This window comes from Panthera leo, chromosome B4, assembly GCF_018350215.1.
Source record: "Panthera leo isolate Ple1 chromosome B4, P.leo_Ple1_pat1.1, whole genome shotgun sequence".
Classification (NCBI taxonomy): domain Eukaryota; kingdom Metazoa; phylum Chordata; class Mammalia; order Carnivora; family Felidae; genus Panthera; species Panthera leo.
Window position 1 is genome coordinate 67,825,061 of NC_056685.1, and position 17,400 is coordinate 67,842,460.

General features: G+C 45.1%; 1 protein-coding gene across 1 annotated transcript in view; it reads left to right on the top strand.

Moving 5' to 3' along the window:
• MUC19 (mucin 19, oligomeric) overlaps window positions 1-17,400 on the top strand; it is a 139,253-nt gene that overhangs the window by 91,071 nt on the left and 30,782 nt on the right. The window contains exons 51-54 of the mRNA XM_042948292.1: window positions 197-15,319; window positions 15,541-15,654; window positions 15,867-15,941; window positions 16,469-16,522. Of these exons, the coding sequence (XP_042804226.1) occupies window positions 197-15,319; window positions 15,541-15,654; window positions 15,867-15,941; window positions 16,469-16,522 (15,366 nt within the window). The remainder of the gene's footprint in view (window positions 1-196; window positions 15,320-15,540; window positions 15,655-15,866; window positions 15,942-16,468; window positions 16,523-17,400) is intronic.

Genomic DNA, 17,400 nt, shown 5'->3' on the forward strand with positions numbered 1-17,400 from the left:
AGATACCCAGTAAAGTACTGCTAGATGAATAAACAGGAAGAAGTTACACTGTAGAATAAAAGGTATGAAATCTGGTGGTGCCCATGAAGATGCCTTGAAAGCTATAGTGGAGAAAGCTCCTAGTTTAACAACAACAACAAAAATCCCACGATATATCTTATAAACAAAATTGTATTTTTACTATTTATTTTTACAGGAACAACTGGACACTATGTTGAAGGAGGTGGAACAACTGGGCCATCTGAGGGAAGATCAGGGACAACTAGAATATCAGCTGAAGGATCAGGGACAACTGTATTGTCATCTGTAGTGACAGGGAAAACAGGACCATCACTGGGAGGATCAGCAACAACAAGATCATCAGTTAAAGGATCAGAGACAACTGAACCATCTGTTGTAGATTCAAGAACATCTGTACCATCAGAAGGATTGACAGGAGCAACTGAACCATCACTTGGGTTAACAACACCTGGACCATCAGCTGAAGGATCAGGGACAACTACATTACTTGCTGGAGTATCACAAACAACTGAAAGCTCTGTTCTAAAGTCAGGAAATACTGGACCATCCATAGGAGGATCACAGACAACTGAACAATCAGGTGAAGAAGCCCAGACAAGTGGACTAGCAGCTGGAGGATCAGGGACTACAGGACCATCCACTGAAGAATCAGAAAAAACAGAAACACCTGTTCTGGGTTTAGGGACAACTCACACATCTGAAGGATTAGGAACAACTACATCTGTTTTAGGTTCAGGGACAATTGGAACATCATCTGGAGTGACAAGAACAACTAAATCATCATCTCGAGATTCAGATACTACAGGACCAACAGCTGAAGTATTAGGAACAACTAAATCAGCATCTGGTATATCAAGCACAACTGGACTATTGTCTGGTGGGTCAGGGACAACTGGACCATCTGTTGTAGGATCAGGAACATCTGTACCATCAGCAGGATTGACAGGGACCTCTGGTCTATCACCTTGGTTTGCAACAACTGGACAATCATCTGTAGGATCGAGGACAACTGAGTCATTGGCTGGAAGATCAGAAACCACTGCAACCTCCATTGTAAGTTCAGGCACTACCAGTCCATCCACAGGAGGATCACAGACAACTGGACTGTCAGCCAAAGAAGCAGGGACAACAGAACAAGCAGCTGGAATATCAGGGACCACAGGACCATTCCATGGACGATCAAGAACAACAAGACAATCTGTTTTAAGTTCAGGGATGACCTTACCAACTTCTAAAGAAATAAGGACAACTAGACCTTCATTGGTAAAGTCAGGTACAACTGCAGTATTGACTCCAGGATCAGCCACAAGTGGACTGTCATCTGGAGTGTCTGAGTCCACTGAACCATCATCTGAAGCATTAGGAACAACAAGATCATCAGCTGGTATATCAGAAACAACTGGACCATCAACAGTTGGATCTGGGATGGCAACAGGACCATTTTTTGTAGAATCAGGAACAGCTGTATCATCGGTAGGATTGACTGGGACATCTGACCTATCACATGGGTTAGGAATAACTGGGCCATCAGCTAAAGGAGCAGGGACAACTGGATCATTTGCTGGGAATTCAGGAACAACAGTAACCCCTGTTGTAATTTCAGGGACTGCTGGTCCCTACACAGTAAAATCACAGATGACTGGACAATCTGCTGAAGAAGCTGGGACAACAGGACCAACAGCTGGAGGTTCAGGGACCACAGGACCATTCCATGGAGGATCAGGAAAAACAGGACAATCTCTTTTAGGTTCAGGGACAACCAGACCATCTGTTGTAGGTCCAGGAACAACTATACCTTCAAGTAGACTATTTTTTGTAGGTTCAGGGACAACCAGAGCATCATCTGGAGTGAAAAGGACAATTGGACCATCATCTGGAGAATTAGGAACAACTAGATCATCATCTGGTATGTCAAGGACAATTGGACCATCAACTGGAAGGTCAGGGATAACTGGACGTTCAGGAACAGAATCAGGAACATCAGTAACATCAGTAGGATTAACAGGGACATCTGGATCATCATTTGGGTTAGGAACAACTGGACCATCAACAAAAGTATCACAAACAACTACAGCACCTATTGCAGGATTAGTAAAATCTACATCATCTACAAGATTGACAGGGTCAACTGGATCATCAATTGGGGGACCAGAGACAACTGGAACAGCAGCTAGAGGATCAGGGACCACAACACTGTCAGCGGGAGCATCAGGAGAAACTGGAACATTAGCTGAAGGATCAGAAACAACAAAAACCTTTGTTATAACATTAGGGATTACCGAAACACCTGTAAGAGGATCACAGACAATGGGATGGTCAACTAAAGATGCAGGAACAACTGGGCAAGAAGCTAGAGGATCAGGGACAACAGGGCAATTCATTGGAGGATCAGGAACATCAGTGTCATCTGTTTTTGTTTCAAGGACAATTCACCCATTATCTGAAGAATCAGGGACCACTAGACCATCTGTTTTAGGTTCAGAGACAACCAGACCATTACCTGGACACACAGAGACCATGAGATCATCATCTGGAGATTCAGACACCACTGGACCATCAGCTGAGGTATTAGGGACAACTAGATCACCAGCTGGTATATCAGAAACAACTAGACTATCAACGGGTAGATCTGGGATGACAGAAGGACCATCTGTTGTAGGGTCAGAAACATCTGTACCATCAGTAGGTTGGACAAAGATATCTGGCCCATCACCTGGGTTAGTAACAACTGGGCCATCAGCTGAAGGAGCAGAAACAACTGGATCATTTGCGGGAAATTCAGGAAGAACGGCAACTGCTATTGTAAGTTCAGGAACTAGTGGTCCCTACATAGGAGGAATCCATACAACTGTACTATCACCTGAAGAGACAAGGAATATAGGACCAACATCTGAGGGATCAGGGACCACAGAACCATTCCCTGGAGTACCAGGAACAACAGAACAATCTGTTTTAGGTTCAGAGACAACTAGACCATCAGTTGTAAGTTCAGGAACAAGTGGAATATCACCTGGAGTGATGGGTATACCTGGACAATCTACTAGAGTGACAGGGAAAATTGAACCACCAGCTGGAGAATTAGGAACAACTGGATCATCAGCTGGTATATCAAGCACAACTAGACTATCGTCCGGTGGGTCAGGGACAACTGGACCATTTGTTGTAGGACCAGGAACATCTGTACCATCAGCAGGATTGAAAGGGACCTCTGGTCAGTCATCTGGGTTTGCAACAACTGGACAGTCATTTGTAGGATCGAGGACAATTGAGTCATTGGATGGAAGACCAGAAACCACTGCGACCTCCATTGTAAGTTCAGGCACTACCAGTCCATCCACAGGAGGATCACTGACAACTGGACTGTCAGCCAAAGAAGCAGGGACAACAGAACAAGCAACTGGAGGATCAGGGACCACAGGACCATTCCATGGACGTTCAGGAACAACAGAACAATCCGTTTTAAGTTCATGGACGACTGGGCCATCATCTGAAGAAATAAGGACAACTAGACCTTCATTGATAAAGTCCCGCACCACTGGAATATCAGCTACAGGATCAGCCACAACTGGACAGTCATTTGGAGTATCTGAGTCCACTGAGCCATCATCTGAAGTATCCAGAACAACTAGATCATCAACTCGTACATCAAGCACAACTGGACCATTGTCTGGTGGGTCAGGGATAACTGCACCATCTGTTGTAGGACCAGGAACATCTGTCCCATCATCAGGATTGACAGAGTCCTCTGGTCCATCACCTGGGTTTGCAACGATTGGACAGTCATCTGTAGGATCGAGGACACCTGAGTCATTGGCTGAAAGACCAGAAACCACTGCGACCTCCATTGTAAGTTCAGGCACTACCAGTCCATCCACAGGAGGATCAGAGACAACTGGACTGTCAGCCAAAGAGGTAGGGACAACAGAACAAGCAGCTGGGGGATCAGGGACCACAGGACCATTCCAAGGACGTTCAGGAACAACAGGACGATCCGTTTTAAGTTCATGGATGACTGGGCCATCATCTGAAGAATTAAGGACAACTAGACCTTCATTGGTAAAGTCCAGCACCACTGGAATATCAGCTACAGGATCAGCCACAACTGGACAGTCATTTGGAGTATCTGAGTCCACTGAGCCATCATCTGAAGTATCCAGAACAACTAGATCATCAACTAGTACATCAAGCACAACTGGATCATTGCCTGGTGGGTCAGGGAAAACTGGACCATCTGTTGTAGGACCAGGAACATCTGTCCCATCATCAGGATTGACAGAGTCCTCAGGTCCATCACCTGGGTTTGCAACGACTGGACAGTCATCTGTAGGATCGAGGACACCTGAGTCATTGGCTGAAAGACCAGAAACCACTGCGACCTCCATTGTAAGTTCAGGCACTACCAGTCCATCCACAGGAGGATCAGAGACAACTGGACTGTCAGCCAAAGAGGTAGGGACAACAGAACAAGCAGCTGGGGGATCAGGGACCACAGGACCATTCCATGGACGTTCAGGAACAACAGGACGATCCGTTTTAAGTTCATGGATGACTGGGCCATCATCTGAAGAATTAAGGACAACTAGACCTTCATTGGTAAAGTCCAGCACCACTGGAATATCAGCTACAGGATCAGCCACAACTGGACAGTCATTTGGAGTATCTGAGTCCACTGAGCCATCATCTGAAGTATCCAGAACAACTAGATCATCAACTAGTACATCAAGCACAACTGGATCATTGCCTGGTGGGTCAGGGAAAACTGGACCATCTGTTGTAGGACCAGGAACATCTGTCCCATCATCAGGATTGACAGAGTCCTCAGGTCCATCACCTGGGTTTGCAACGACTGGACAGTCATCTGTAGGAACGAGGACACCTGAGTCATTGGCTGAAAGACCAGAAACCACTGCGACCTCCATTGTAAGTTCAGGCACTACCAGTCCATCCACAGGAGGATCAGAGACAACTGGACTGTCAGCCAAAGAAGCAGGGACAACAGAACAAGCAGCTGGGGGATCGGGGACCACAGGACCATTCCAAGGACGTTCAGAAACAACAGGAGAATCCATTTTAAGTTCATGGACGACTGGGCCATCATCTGAAGAAATAAGGACAATGAGACCTTCGTTGGTAAAGTCCAGCACCACTGGAATATCAACTACAGGATCAGCCACAACTGGACAGTCATTTGGAGTATCTGAGTCCACTGAGCCATCATCTGAAGTATCCAGAACAACTAGATCATCAACTCGTACATCAAGCACAACTGGACCATTGCCTGGTGGGTCAGGGAAAACTGGACCATCTGTTGTAGGATCAGGAACATCTGTCCCATCAGCAGGATTGACAGAGTCCTCAGGTCCATCACCTGGGTTTGCAACGACTGGACAGTCATCTGTAGGAACAAGGACACCTGAGTCATTGGCTGAAAGACCAGAAACCACTGCGACCTCCATTGTAAGTTCAGGCACTACCAGTCCACCCACAAGAGGATCAGAGACAACTGGACTGTCAGCCAAAGAAGCAGGGACAACAGAACAAGCAGCTGGAGGATCAGGGACCACAGGACCATTCCAAGGACGTTCAGAAACAACAGGAGAATCCATTTTAAGTTCATGGACGACTGGGCCATCATCTGAAGAAATAAGGACAACGAGACCTTCGTTGGTAAAGTCCAGCACCACTGGAATATCAGCTACAGGATCGGCCACAACTGGACAGTCATTTGGAGTATCTGAGTCCACTGAGCCATCATCTGAAGTATCCAGAACAACTAGATCATCAACTCGTACGTCAAGCACAACTAGACCATTGCCTGGTGGGTCAGGGAAAACTGGACCATCTGTTGTAGGATCAGGAACATCTGCCCCATCAGCAGGATTGACAGGCACCTCTGGTCCATCACCTGGGTTCGCAATAACTGGACAATCGTCTGTAGTATCAAGGACAACTGAGTCATTGGCTGGAAGATCAGAAACCACTGCAACCACCAGTGTAACTTCAGACACTACAAGTCCATCCACAGGAGGATCACAGACAACTGGATTGTCAGCCAAAGGGGCAGGGACAACAGAACAAGCAGCTGGAAGATCAGGTACCACAGGACCATTCCATGAACGATCAGGAACAACAAGACAACCTTTTTTACATTCAGGGACGACCTTACCAACTTCTAAAGAAATAAGGACAATGAGACCTTCGTTGGTAAAGTCAGGCACGACTGGAGTATTGGCCACAGAATCAGCCACAACTGCACTGTCATCTGGAGTATCTGAGTCCACTGAGCCATTATCTGACGAATTCAGAACAACTAGATCATCAACTCGAAAATCAAGTACAACTGGAACATTGCCTGGAGGTTCAGGGACAATTGGACCATCTGTTGTAGGACCAGGAACATCTGTCCCATCAGCAGGATTGACAGAGGCCTCTGGTCCATCACCTGGGTTCGCAACAACTGGACAGTCATCTGTAGGATCGAGGACAAATGAGTCATTGGCTGGAAGATCAGAAACCACTGCGACCTCCATTGTAAGTTCAGGCACTACCAGTCCATCCACAGGAGGATCACAGACAACTGGACTGTCAGCCAAAGAAGCAGGGACAACAGATCAAGCAGCTGGAGTAGCAGGAACCACAGGACCATTCCATGGACGAACTGGAGCAACAAGACAACCTGTTTTACATTCAGAGATGACCTTACCAACTTCTAAAGATATAAGGACGAGACCTTCATTGGTAAAGTCAGGCACCACTGGAATATCAGCTACAGGATCAGCCACAACTGGACAGTCATTTGGATTATCTGAGTCCACTGAGCCAACATCTGAAGTATCCAGAACAACTAGATCATCAACTCAAAAATCAGGCACACCTGGCCTATTTTCTGGTGGGTCTGGGACAACTGGACCATCTGTTGTAGGACCAGGAACATCTGTACAATCAGCAGGATTGACAGAGTCCTCAGGTCCATCTCCTGGGTTTGCAACAACTGGGCAATCATCTGTAGGATCGAGGACAATTGAGTCATTGGATGGAAGACCAGAAACCACTGCAACCTCCATTGTAAGTTCAGGCACTACCAGTCCATCCACAGGAGGATCACAGACAACTGGACTGTCAGCCAAAGAAGCAGGGACAACCGTACAAGCAGCTGCAATATCAGGGACTACAGGACCATTCCATAGACGTTCAGGAACAACAGGACAATCCATTTTAAGTTCATGGACGACTGGGCCATCATCTGAAGAATTAAGGACAACTAGACCTTCATTGGTAACGTCCAGCACAACTGGAATATCATCAATAGGATCAGCCACAACTGGACCGTTATTTGGAATATCTGAGTCCACTGAGCTATCATCTGAAGTATTCAGAACAACTAGATCATCAACTCGTACATCAAGCACAACTGGCCTATTTTCTGGAGGTTCAGGGACAACTGGACCATCTGTTGTAGGATCAGAAACATCTGTCCCATCAGCAGGATTGACAGAGTCCTCAGGTCCATCACCTGGTTTTGCAATAACTGGACAACTGTCTGTAGGATCAAGGACAACTGAGTCATTGGCTGGAAGACCAGAAACCACTGCAACCCCCATTGTAACTTCAGGCACTACAAGTCCATCTACAGGAGGATCACAGACAACTGGACTGTTAGCCAAAGAAGCAGGGACAACAGAACAAGCAGCTGGAAGATCAGGGACCACAAGACCATTCCATGGACGATCAGGAACAACAAGTCAACCTGTTTTACATTCAGGGACGACCTTACCAACTTCTAAAGAAATAAGGACAACGAGACCTTCATTGGTAAAGTCAGGCACGACTGGAGTATTGGCCACAGGATCAGCCACAACTGGACAGTCATTTGGAGTATCTGAGCCCACTCAACCATCATCTGAAGTATTCAGAACAACTAGATCATTAACTCGTATATCAAGCACAACTGGCCGATTTTCTGCAGGTTCGGGGACCTCTGGACCATCTGTTGTAGGATCAGGAACATCTGTCCCATCAGTAGGATTGACAGGCACCTCTGGTCCATCACCTGGGTTTGAAACAACTGGACAGTCATCTGTAGGATCGAGGTCAACTGAGTCATTGGCTGGAAGATCAGAAACCACTGCGACATCCATTGTAAGTTCAGGCACTACCAGTCCACCCACAGGAGGATCACAGACAACTGTACTGTCAGCCAAAGAGGCAGGGACACCAGAACAAGCAGCTGGAGGATCAGGGACCACAGGACCATTCCATGGACGATCAGGAACAACAAGACAACCTGTTTTACATTCAGGGACGACCTTACCAACTTCTAAAGAAATAAGGACAACGAGACCTTTGTTGGTAAAGTCAGGCACCACTGGAATATCAGCTACAGGATTAGCCACAACTGGACAGTCATTTGGAGTATCTGAGTCCACTGAGCCATCATCTGAAGTATCCAGAACAACTAGATCATCAACTCGTACATCAAGCACAACTGGACCATTGTCTGGTGGGTCAGGGATAACTGCACCATCTGTTGTAGGACCAGGAACATCTGTCCCATCAGCAGGATTGACAGAGTCCTCAGGTCCATCACCTGGGTTTGCAACGACTGGACAGTCATCTGTAGGAACGAGGACACCTGAGTCATTGGCTGAAAGACCAGAAACCACTGCGACCTCCATTGTAAGTTCAGGCACTACCAGTCCATCCACAGGAGGATCAGAGACAACTGGACTGTCAGCCAAAGAAGCAGGGACAACAGAACAAGCAGCTGGAGGATCAGGGATCACAAGACCATTCCAAGGACGTTCAGAAACAACAGGAGAATCCATTTTAAGTTCATGGACGACTGGGCCATCATCTGAAGAATTAAGGACAACTAGACCTTCATTGGTAAAGTCCAGCACCACTGGAATATCAGCTACAGGATCAGCCACAGCGGGACAGTCATCTGGATTATCTGAGTCCCCTGAGCCATCATCTGAAGTATCCAGAACAACTATATCATCAACTCGTACATCAGGCACAACTGGAGCATTGCCTGGTGGGTCAGGGAAAACTGGACCATCTGTTGTAGGATCAGGAACATCTGTCCCATCAGCAGGATTGACAGAGTCCTCAGGTCCATCACCTGGGTTTGCAACGACTGGACAGTCATCTGTAGGAACGAGGACACCTGAGTCATTGGCTGAAAGACCAGAAACCACTGCGACCTCCATTGTAAGTTCAGGCACTACCAGTCCACCCACAGGAGGATCACAGACAACTGGACTGTCAGCCAAAGAGGCAGGGACAACAGAACAAGCAGCTGGAGGATCAGGGACCACAGGACCATTCCATGGACGATCAGGAACAACAAGACAACCTGTTTTACATTCAGGGACGACCTTACCAACTTCTAAAGAAATAAGGACAACGAGACCTTTGTTGGTAAAGTCAGGCACCACTGGAATATCAGCTACAGGATTAGCCACAACTGGACAGTCATTTGGAGTATCTGAGTCCACTGAGCCATCATCTGAAGTATCCAGAACAACTAGATCATCAACTCGTACATCAAGCACAACTGGACCATTGCCTGGTGGGTCAGGGAAAACTGGACCATCTGTTGTAGGATCAGGAACATCTGTCCCATCAGCAGGATTGACAGAGTCCTCAGGTCCATCACCTGGGTTTGCAACGACTGGACAGTCATCTGTAGGAACGAGGACACCTGAGTCATTGGCTGAAAGACCAGAAACCACTGCGACCTCCATTGTAAGTTCAGGCACTACCAGTCCATCCACAGGAGGATCAGAGACAACTGGACTGTCAGCCAAAGAAGCAGGGACAACAGAACAAGCAGCTGGAGGATCAGGGACCACAAGACCATTCCAAGGACGTTCAGAAACAACAGGAGAATCCATTTTAAGTTCATGGACGACTGGGCCATCATCTGAAGAATTAAGGACAACTAGACCTTCATTGGTAAAGTCCAGCACCACTGGAATATCAGCTACAGGATCAGCCACAGCGGGACAGTCATCTGGAATATCTGAGTCCCCTGAGCCATCATCTGAAGTATTCAGAACAACTAGATCATCAACTCGTACAGCAGGCACAATTGGAGCATTGCCTGGTGGGTCAGGGAAAACTGGACCATCTGTTGTAGGATCAGGAACATCTGTCCCATCAGCAGGATTGACAGAGTCCTCAGGTCCATCACCTGGGTTTGCAACGACTGGACAGTCATCTGTAGGATCGAGGACACCTGAGTCATTGGCTGAAAGACCAGAAACCACTGCGACCTCCATTGTAAGTTCAGGCACTACCAGTCCACCCACAGGAGGATCACAGACAACTGGACTGTCAGCCAAAGAGGCAGGGACAACAGAACAAGCAGCTGGAGGATCAGGGACCACAGGACCATTCCATGGACGTTCAGGAACAACAGGACGATCCGTTTTAAGTTCATGGACGACTGGGCCATCATCTGAAGAAATAAGGAGAACTAAACCTTCCTTGCTAAAGTCCAGCACCACTGGAATATCAGCTACAGGATCAGCCACAATTGGACACTCACCTAGTGTAATTGAGTCCACTGAGCCATCATCTGAAGTATTCAGAACACCTAGATCATCAACTCGTATATCAAGTACAACAGGACCATTGCCTGGTGGGTCAGGGACAACTGGACCATCTGTTGTACTATCAGAAACATCTGTCCCATCAGCAGGATTGACAGGTACCTCTGGTCCATCACCTGGTTTAGCAACAACTGGACAATCATCTGTAGGGTCAAGGACAACTGAGTCATTGGCTGGAAGGTCAGAAACCACTGTGACCTCCATTGTAAGTTCAGGCACTACCAGTACAGCCACAGGAGCATCACAGACAACTAGACTGTCAGCCCAAGAGGCAGGGACAACAGAGCAAGCAACTGGGGGATCAGGGACCACAGGACCATTCCATGGACGATCAGGAACAACAAGACAACCTGTTTTAGGTTCAGAGAAAACTCTACCAACTTCTAAAGAAATAAGGACAACTAGACCTTCATTGGTAAAGTCCAGCACAACTGGAGTACTGGCTACAGGATCAGCCACAACTGCACTGTCATCTGGAGTATCTGAGTCCACTGAACCATCATCTGAAGTAATTGGTAAAACTAGATCATCAACCCATATATCAAGTACAACTCGTCTATTTTCTGGAGGTTCAGGGACAACTGTAATGTCTGTTGTTGGATCAGGAACATCTGTACCATCAACAGGATTGACAGGGACCTATGGTCCATCACCTGCATTCGTAACAACTGGACAATCATCTGTAATATTGAGGACAACTGAGTCATTGGCTGGAATATCAGAAACAACTGAAACCTCTGTTGTTAGTGCAGGGATTACTGGTCTGTCCACAAGAGGATCTCATACAACCGGACCACCTGCTGAAGAAACTGGTATAACAGAACGAGCTGGTGGAGCTTCAGGGACCACAGGACTGTTCCATGGAGTATCAGGAACAACAGTATATTCTGTTTTAGGTTCAGAAACAACAAGAAAATCTGTTGTCAGTTCAGGAACAACTGTACCATCATCTGGAGTGACAGGAATAACTGGATCATCAACTACGGAATTGGGAACAAGTAGATCATCAGCTGGTATATCGGAGAACACTGGGGCATTAATGAGTTTATCTGGGGTTACAACAGGACCATCTTTTGTAGGATCAGGCATATCTGTACCATCAGTAGGATTGACAGGGACCTCTGGTCCATCACCTGGATTAGCAACAACTGGATCATCAGCTGAAGGATCAGGAATAACTGGAGTATATTCTGGAATATCAGAAACAACTTCCACCTCTGTTGTAAGTTCAGAGACTATTGGTCCATTTACAGGAGGATCACAGACAACTGGACTGTCAGCCAAAGAAGCAGGGACAACAGAACTAAGAGCTGGAGAATCAGGGACCACAGGACCATTCCATGGACGATCAGGAACAACAAAACAATCTACTTTAGGTTCAGGGATTACCTTACCATCTTCTAAAGAAATAAGGACAACTAGATCTTCGTTGGTAAAGACAGGCACAACTGGAGTATCAGCTACTGGATCAGCCACAACTGGACTGTCATCTGGAGTATCTGAGTCCACTGGACCATCATCTGAAGTATTAGGAACAACCAGATCATCAGCTGGTATATCAGAGACAACTGGACCATCAACACGTGGATCTAGAATGACAAGAGGACCATTTTTTGTAGAATCAGGAACATCTGTACCATCAGTAGGATTGACAGGGATGTCTGGTCCAGAGCCAACTGGATCATTCACTGGAAGATCAGAAACAACAGCAACCTCTACTGTAAATTCAGGTGCTAGTGGTCTCTACAATGGAGGAATCCAGACAACTGGGCTGTCAGCTAAAGAAGCAAGGACAACAGGACCATTTCGAGGAGGGTCAGGAACAACTGGAAGATTTGTTGTAGGTTCAGGGACAACTGTGCCATCATCTAGAGTGGAAAGCATAATTGGACCATTATCTGGAATGACAGGAATAACTGGACCATCAGCTGAGGAATTAGTAACAACTAGTTCATCAGCTGGTATATCAGAAACAACTGGATTATCAATGGGTGGATCTGGGATGACAGCAGGACCATCTGTTGTAGAGTTAGGAACATCTGTATCATCAGTAGGATTGGTAGGGACATCTAGCCTGTCACATGGGTTAGGAACAACTGGGCCATCAGCTGAAGGAGCAGGGACAACTGGATCATTTTCTGGAAGATCAGAAACAACATCAGTCTCTATTATAAATTCAGGTACTAGTGGTCTCTACATAGGAGGAATCCAGACAACTGGAAAATCTGTTGAAGAAGCTGGGACAATAGGACCAACAGCTGGAGGTTCAGGGACCACAGGACAATTCCATGAAGGATCAGAAACAACAGGACAATCTGTTTTGGTTTCAGGGACAACTAGACTGCCTGTTGTAGGTTCAGAGACAACTGGGGCATCATCTGGAGTGACAGGTATAACTGGACCATCATCTGAAGTGAAAGGGACAATTGGACCATCAGCTGGAGAATTAGGAACAACTAGATCATCACCTGGTATATCTAGGACAACTGGACTATCATCTGGTGTGTTAGAGACAACTGGACTATCTGCTGTAGGATTAGGAACATCTCTCCCATCAAGATTGGCAGGGACACCTGGACCATCAGCTGGTTTAGCAACAACTGGACCATCAGCTAAAGGATCAGGGACAACTGAATCATTTTCTCGAAGATCAGAAACAACTGAAATCTCTATTGTAAGTTCAGCAACTATGAGTACATCCATAGGAGGAACACAGACAACTGGACAATCTGCTGAGGAAGCAGGGGCAACAGGTCTAGAATCTGGAGGGTCAGGGACTACAGGACTATTCCATGGAGGATCAGAAACTACAGGACAATTTATTTTAGGTTCAGGGACGACCTTACCATCTTCTGAAAAATTAAGGTCAACTAGACCTTTATCGGTAAAGTCGGGCTCTACTGGAGTATCTGCTACAGGATCAGTCACAAGTGGACTGTCATCCTGGGAATCTGGGTCCACTGGATCATCAACTGAAGTATTCAGAACAACTAGATCTTCTGTTGGAATATCAAGGACAAGTCAACCATCTACTGGAGGATCAGGGACAACTGCACCATCCGTTGTAGGATTAGGAATACCTTCATCAGCACCAGGATTGACAGAATCAACTGGACCACCAGTTTTAGGATCAGGGACAACTGAAACAGCAGCTAGAGGATCAGGGACCACAGGACTATCAGCTAGCAGATCAAGGACAACTGGATCATTAGCTGGAGTATCAGAAACAACCAAAACCTCTGTTGCAATGTTAGAGACTACTGCAACATCTATAGTAGGATCATGGACAACTGAACAATCAACTGAAGAATCAAAGACAACTGTACAATCAGCCCTAGGATCAGAGACCTCAAGACCATCTAGTGGATTGTCAGGAATGACAGGATCATCAAGTTTTGGTTCAGGGACAACCCTGCCATCATCTGAAGAATCAAGGGTAACTAGACCATCCGTTATAGGTTCAGGCACAACTGAACCATCATATGGAGTGATTGGGACAAGTGGATCATCATCTGGAGATATATCCATCACTGGACCACCATCTGAACTATTAGGAACAAGTATATCATCAGTTGGTATATCAAAGACAACTGGACAATCAATGGGTGGATTTGGGACAACTGGACCATCTGTTGTAGAATCAGGAACATCTTTGCCATCAGCAGGATTTACAGGGACATCTAGAACATTACATGAGTTAGGAACAAGTGGAACTTCAGCTGAAGGATCAAGGACAACTGGAATATTTTCTGGATTATCAGAAACAACTGAAACCTCTGTTATAAGGTCAGAGACTACTGGACCATCCATAGGAGAATCACAGACAACTGGACAATTAATTGAAGAAGCAGGAACAACTGTACAAGGATTTGGGGCAGCAGGGACCACTCAGCCATCTTTTGGAGGATCAGGAACAACAGGACCATCTATTTTAGGTTCAGGGACAACTCCACAATCATCTGAAGGATTAGGGACAACTGTACCACCAGCTATAGAACCAGGAACAACTGGGCCATCGACCAAAGGATCAGCCAAAACTGGATCATCAGGATTACAGACCACTGAATCAATTGAAATATTAGGATCAGCTATATCATCAGTCAGTGATTCAAGGACAATTAGACCATCAACTAAAGGATCAGGGACAACTGTAAGATTACCTGAAAGAGAAGAGACAATTGGACCACCTGTTGTAAATTCAAGGATAACTGAACCATCTGTAGCATCACAGAGGACTGGACCATCAGCTGAAGGTTCAGTGACCACAGGATCAACATCTGGAGGATCAGGTACAACTGCCCCATCTGTTATAGGTTCAGAGACATCTGGACCATCAGCTGGAGCACCAGGAATAACTGGAATATCATCTAGAGGAGCAGGAGCAACTAGACTACTTGTTTTAGTTTCAGATACAGCTATGCCAGCAAGATCCAGGACAACTGCATCACCAGCTGGAGGATCAGTGACAGCTGGACCATCAAATGGAGAATCAAGGACAACTACATCAGCTATTTTAGGTTTAGGGACAACTCAACCATCATCTGGAGCATCAGGAACAACTGGACCATCATATGAAGTTTCAGGGACAACTGGACCATCACCAGAAGGATCAGGGACAAGTGGATCATCAACTGGGATAACCACTGGGATGTTAAGGAATGAGGTTACCACATCTGAAGGCAAGTCAAGTTCACTGAAAATAGACCATTTATTGTAAGCAATTTTAATTTTGTTCAGATTTCTACTTTTGAACTATATACATTTGTCAGAATTAGAATATTTAGAACTCAACTTGTTTACTAAAGATGGGAGCTTTGTAGAACATTATTGTTTTGAAGTGAGTCCACAGACTTCTTAAGAAGTTTATGTTTTTATCCCTCCTGCTTTTATTTTTGACCAGGTGCAACCAGAGTGTCAGTGGGAGCTACAACAGGTTCAGACAGGGGAAGCACAGCTGGAGCATCAGGCTCTATAACCACCACTGCTGGGAAACAAGCAGTCAAGACTTACCCGGGTATCTGTTGGTATTCCAATGCAAGTTAGCTTAGACTCATCATGATAATGAGCTTGTTATATTAATCAAGCACCAAATATTTGGAGAAAAGATTAAGAGATATTCTAGGTTTAGTATTAACATCTAAATTTTAAATATACTTAAATAGTGGTAGGTTTGTTTTTCCTAAAATGAAACACATAAAGATAATTTTCAATTATCTCATTAATCAGGTACAACTGAAGAACCATATGGAGAAACTGAATCAGGTGAAAGCATAACCAGTTTAACCACACCTGGAAAATCAGGTGAGTGGGAAGGGAAGGTATTGGCCCAGGTTGTAACACAAAATAAGGTTTCCTGATAAATCTAATGATGAATATTAGTGTATTTTGAGTAGAAATCAGAAAATCAGATCCAAGTCATCTGGCATTTAGGACCTTATATTTTGTTAGGTGTGTTTACACCAGGTACTGGAACTGTAACACCTGAACTCAAAGTAGTTACATTGTTAAATGTCCAGGTAGTGTCCCCATAAAATAAGAACACTGCTCATGACTTTCTGGTGTTTTTTTTTTTTTTAATTTTTAAAATGTTTATTTATTTTTGAGAGAGAGAGAGAGAGAAAGAGAGAGAGCACAGGTGATCATGAGCAGGTGAGGGGCAGAGAGAGGGAGAGAAAGAATCCCAAGCAGACTCTGTGCTGTCAGCTCAGAGCCAGACTAGGAGCTTGAACTCACCAATCGTGAGATCATGACCTGAGCCAAAATCAAGAGTCAGCTGCTTAACTGACTGGGTTACACAGGCGACCCATTACTTTTCATTTTAATTTCAGGTTTTACAGAAGCTGCCCCTGGTTCAACAACTGCACCAGAAAGTTCCACTACTGGTAAGTAAGCAGGGGATGTCAGATTTTTTTTTTACACATTTCATGCTTATTGGCTAATTAAAAATGGCAAAATAATTAGTAATAATGCCAGTTACATAATTATAGTGTCCTTAAATATATTCTCTCATTTAACTATTAGAATAAATTTTGTTATCTCATTTTACTCATGGGGAACTTAGAAAAGATACTACCTAGGGGCGCCTGGATGGCTCAGTCGGTTAAGTGTCGGACTTCGGCCCAGGTCACGATCTCGAGGTCCGTGAGTTCAAGCCCCGCGTCGGGCTCTGTGCTGACTGCTCAGAGCCTGGAGCCTGTTTCAGATTCTGTGTCTCCCTCTCTCTCTGACCCTCCCCTGTTCATGCTCTGTCTCTCTCTGTCTCAAAAATAAATAAACGTTAAAAAAAAAAAGATACAACCTAAATTTGTTCATATTCTACAGCAAATCAAATATTGGAGCCAATATTTTTATCCATTCTATACCGACTCCAAAGACTGTGCTCCTACCCACAATGTCCGTCGTCCTGTAAGGCAAATATAAAATGGTCTTTGATGATCCATCAATAAGACCTTGCTTTTAATATTTATAAAGCTTAAATTTTCTCCATTTCCAAGCTACAGCAGCAAGTACTAAAAAGGGGTTTAAAATTTTATATATAATGACAAACTGTGGCATTTGTCAATTCTAAAACATTGGCAAAAACTATAATACTATTGCTTTATAAATAAAAACTTTATCACTTCATTTCTTTTTACAATCATTCCAACTTATAGGGCAATTTTTTTCTTAACAATAAATGAATGAAAATGTATTAAAGACGATAGCACATTAATATTTAAATTTTTGGACTAGTAATATAGTACTTGAGAAAGGCATTATT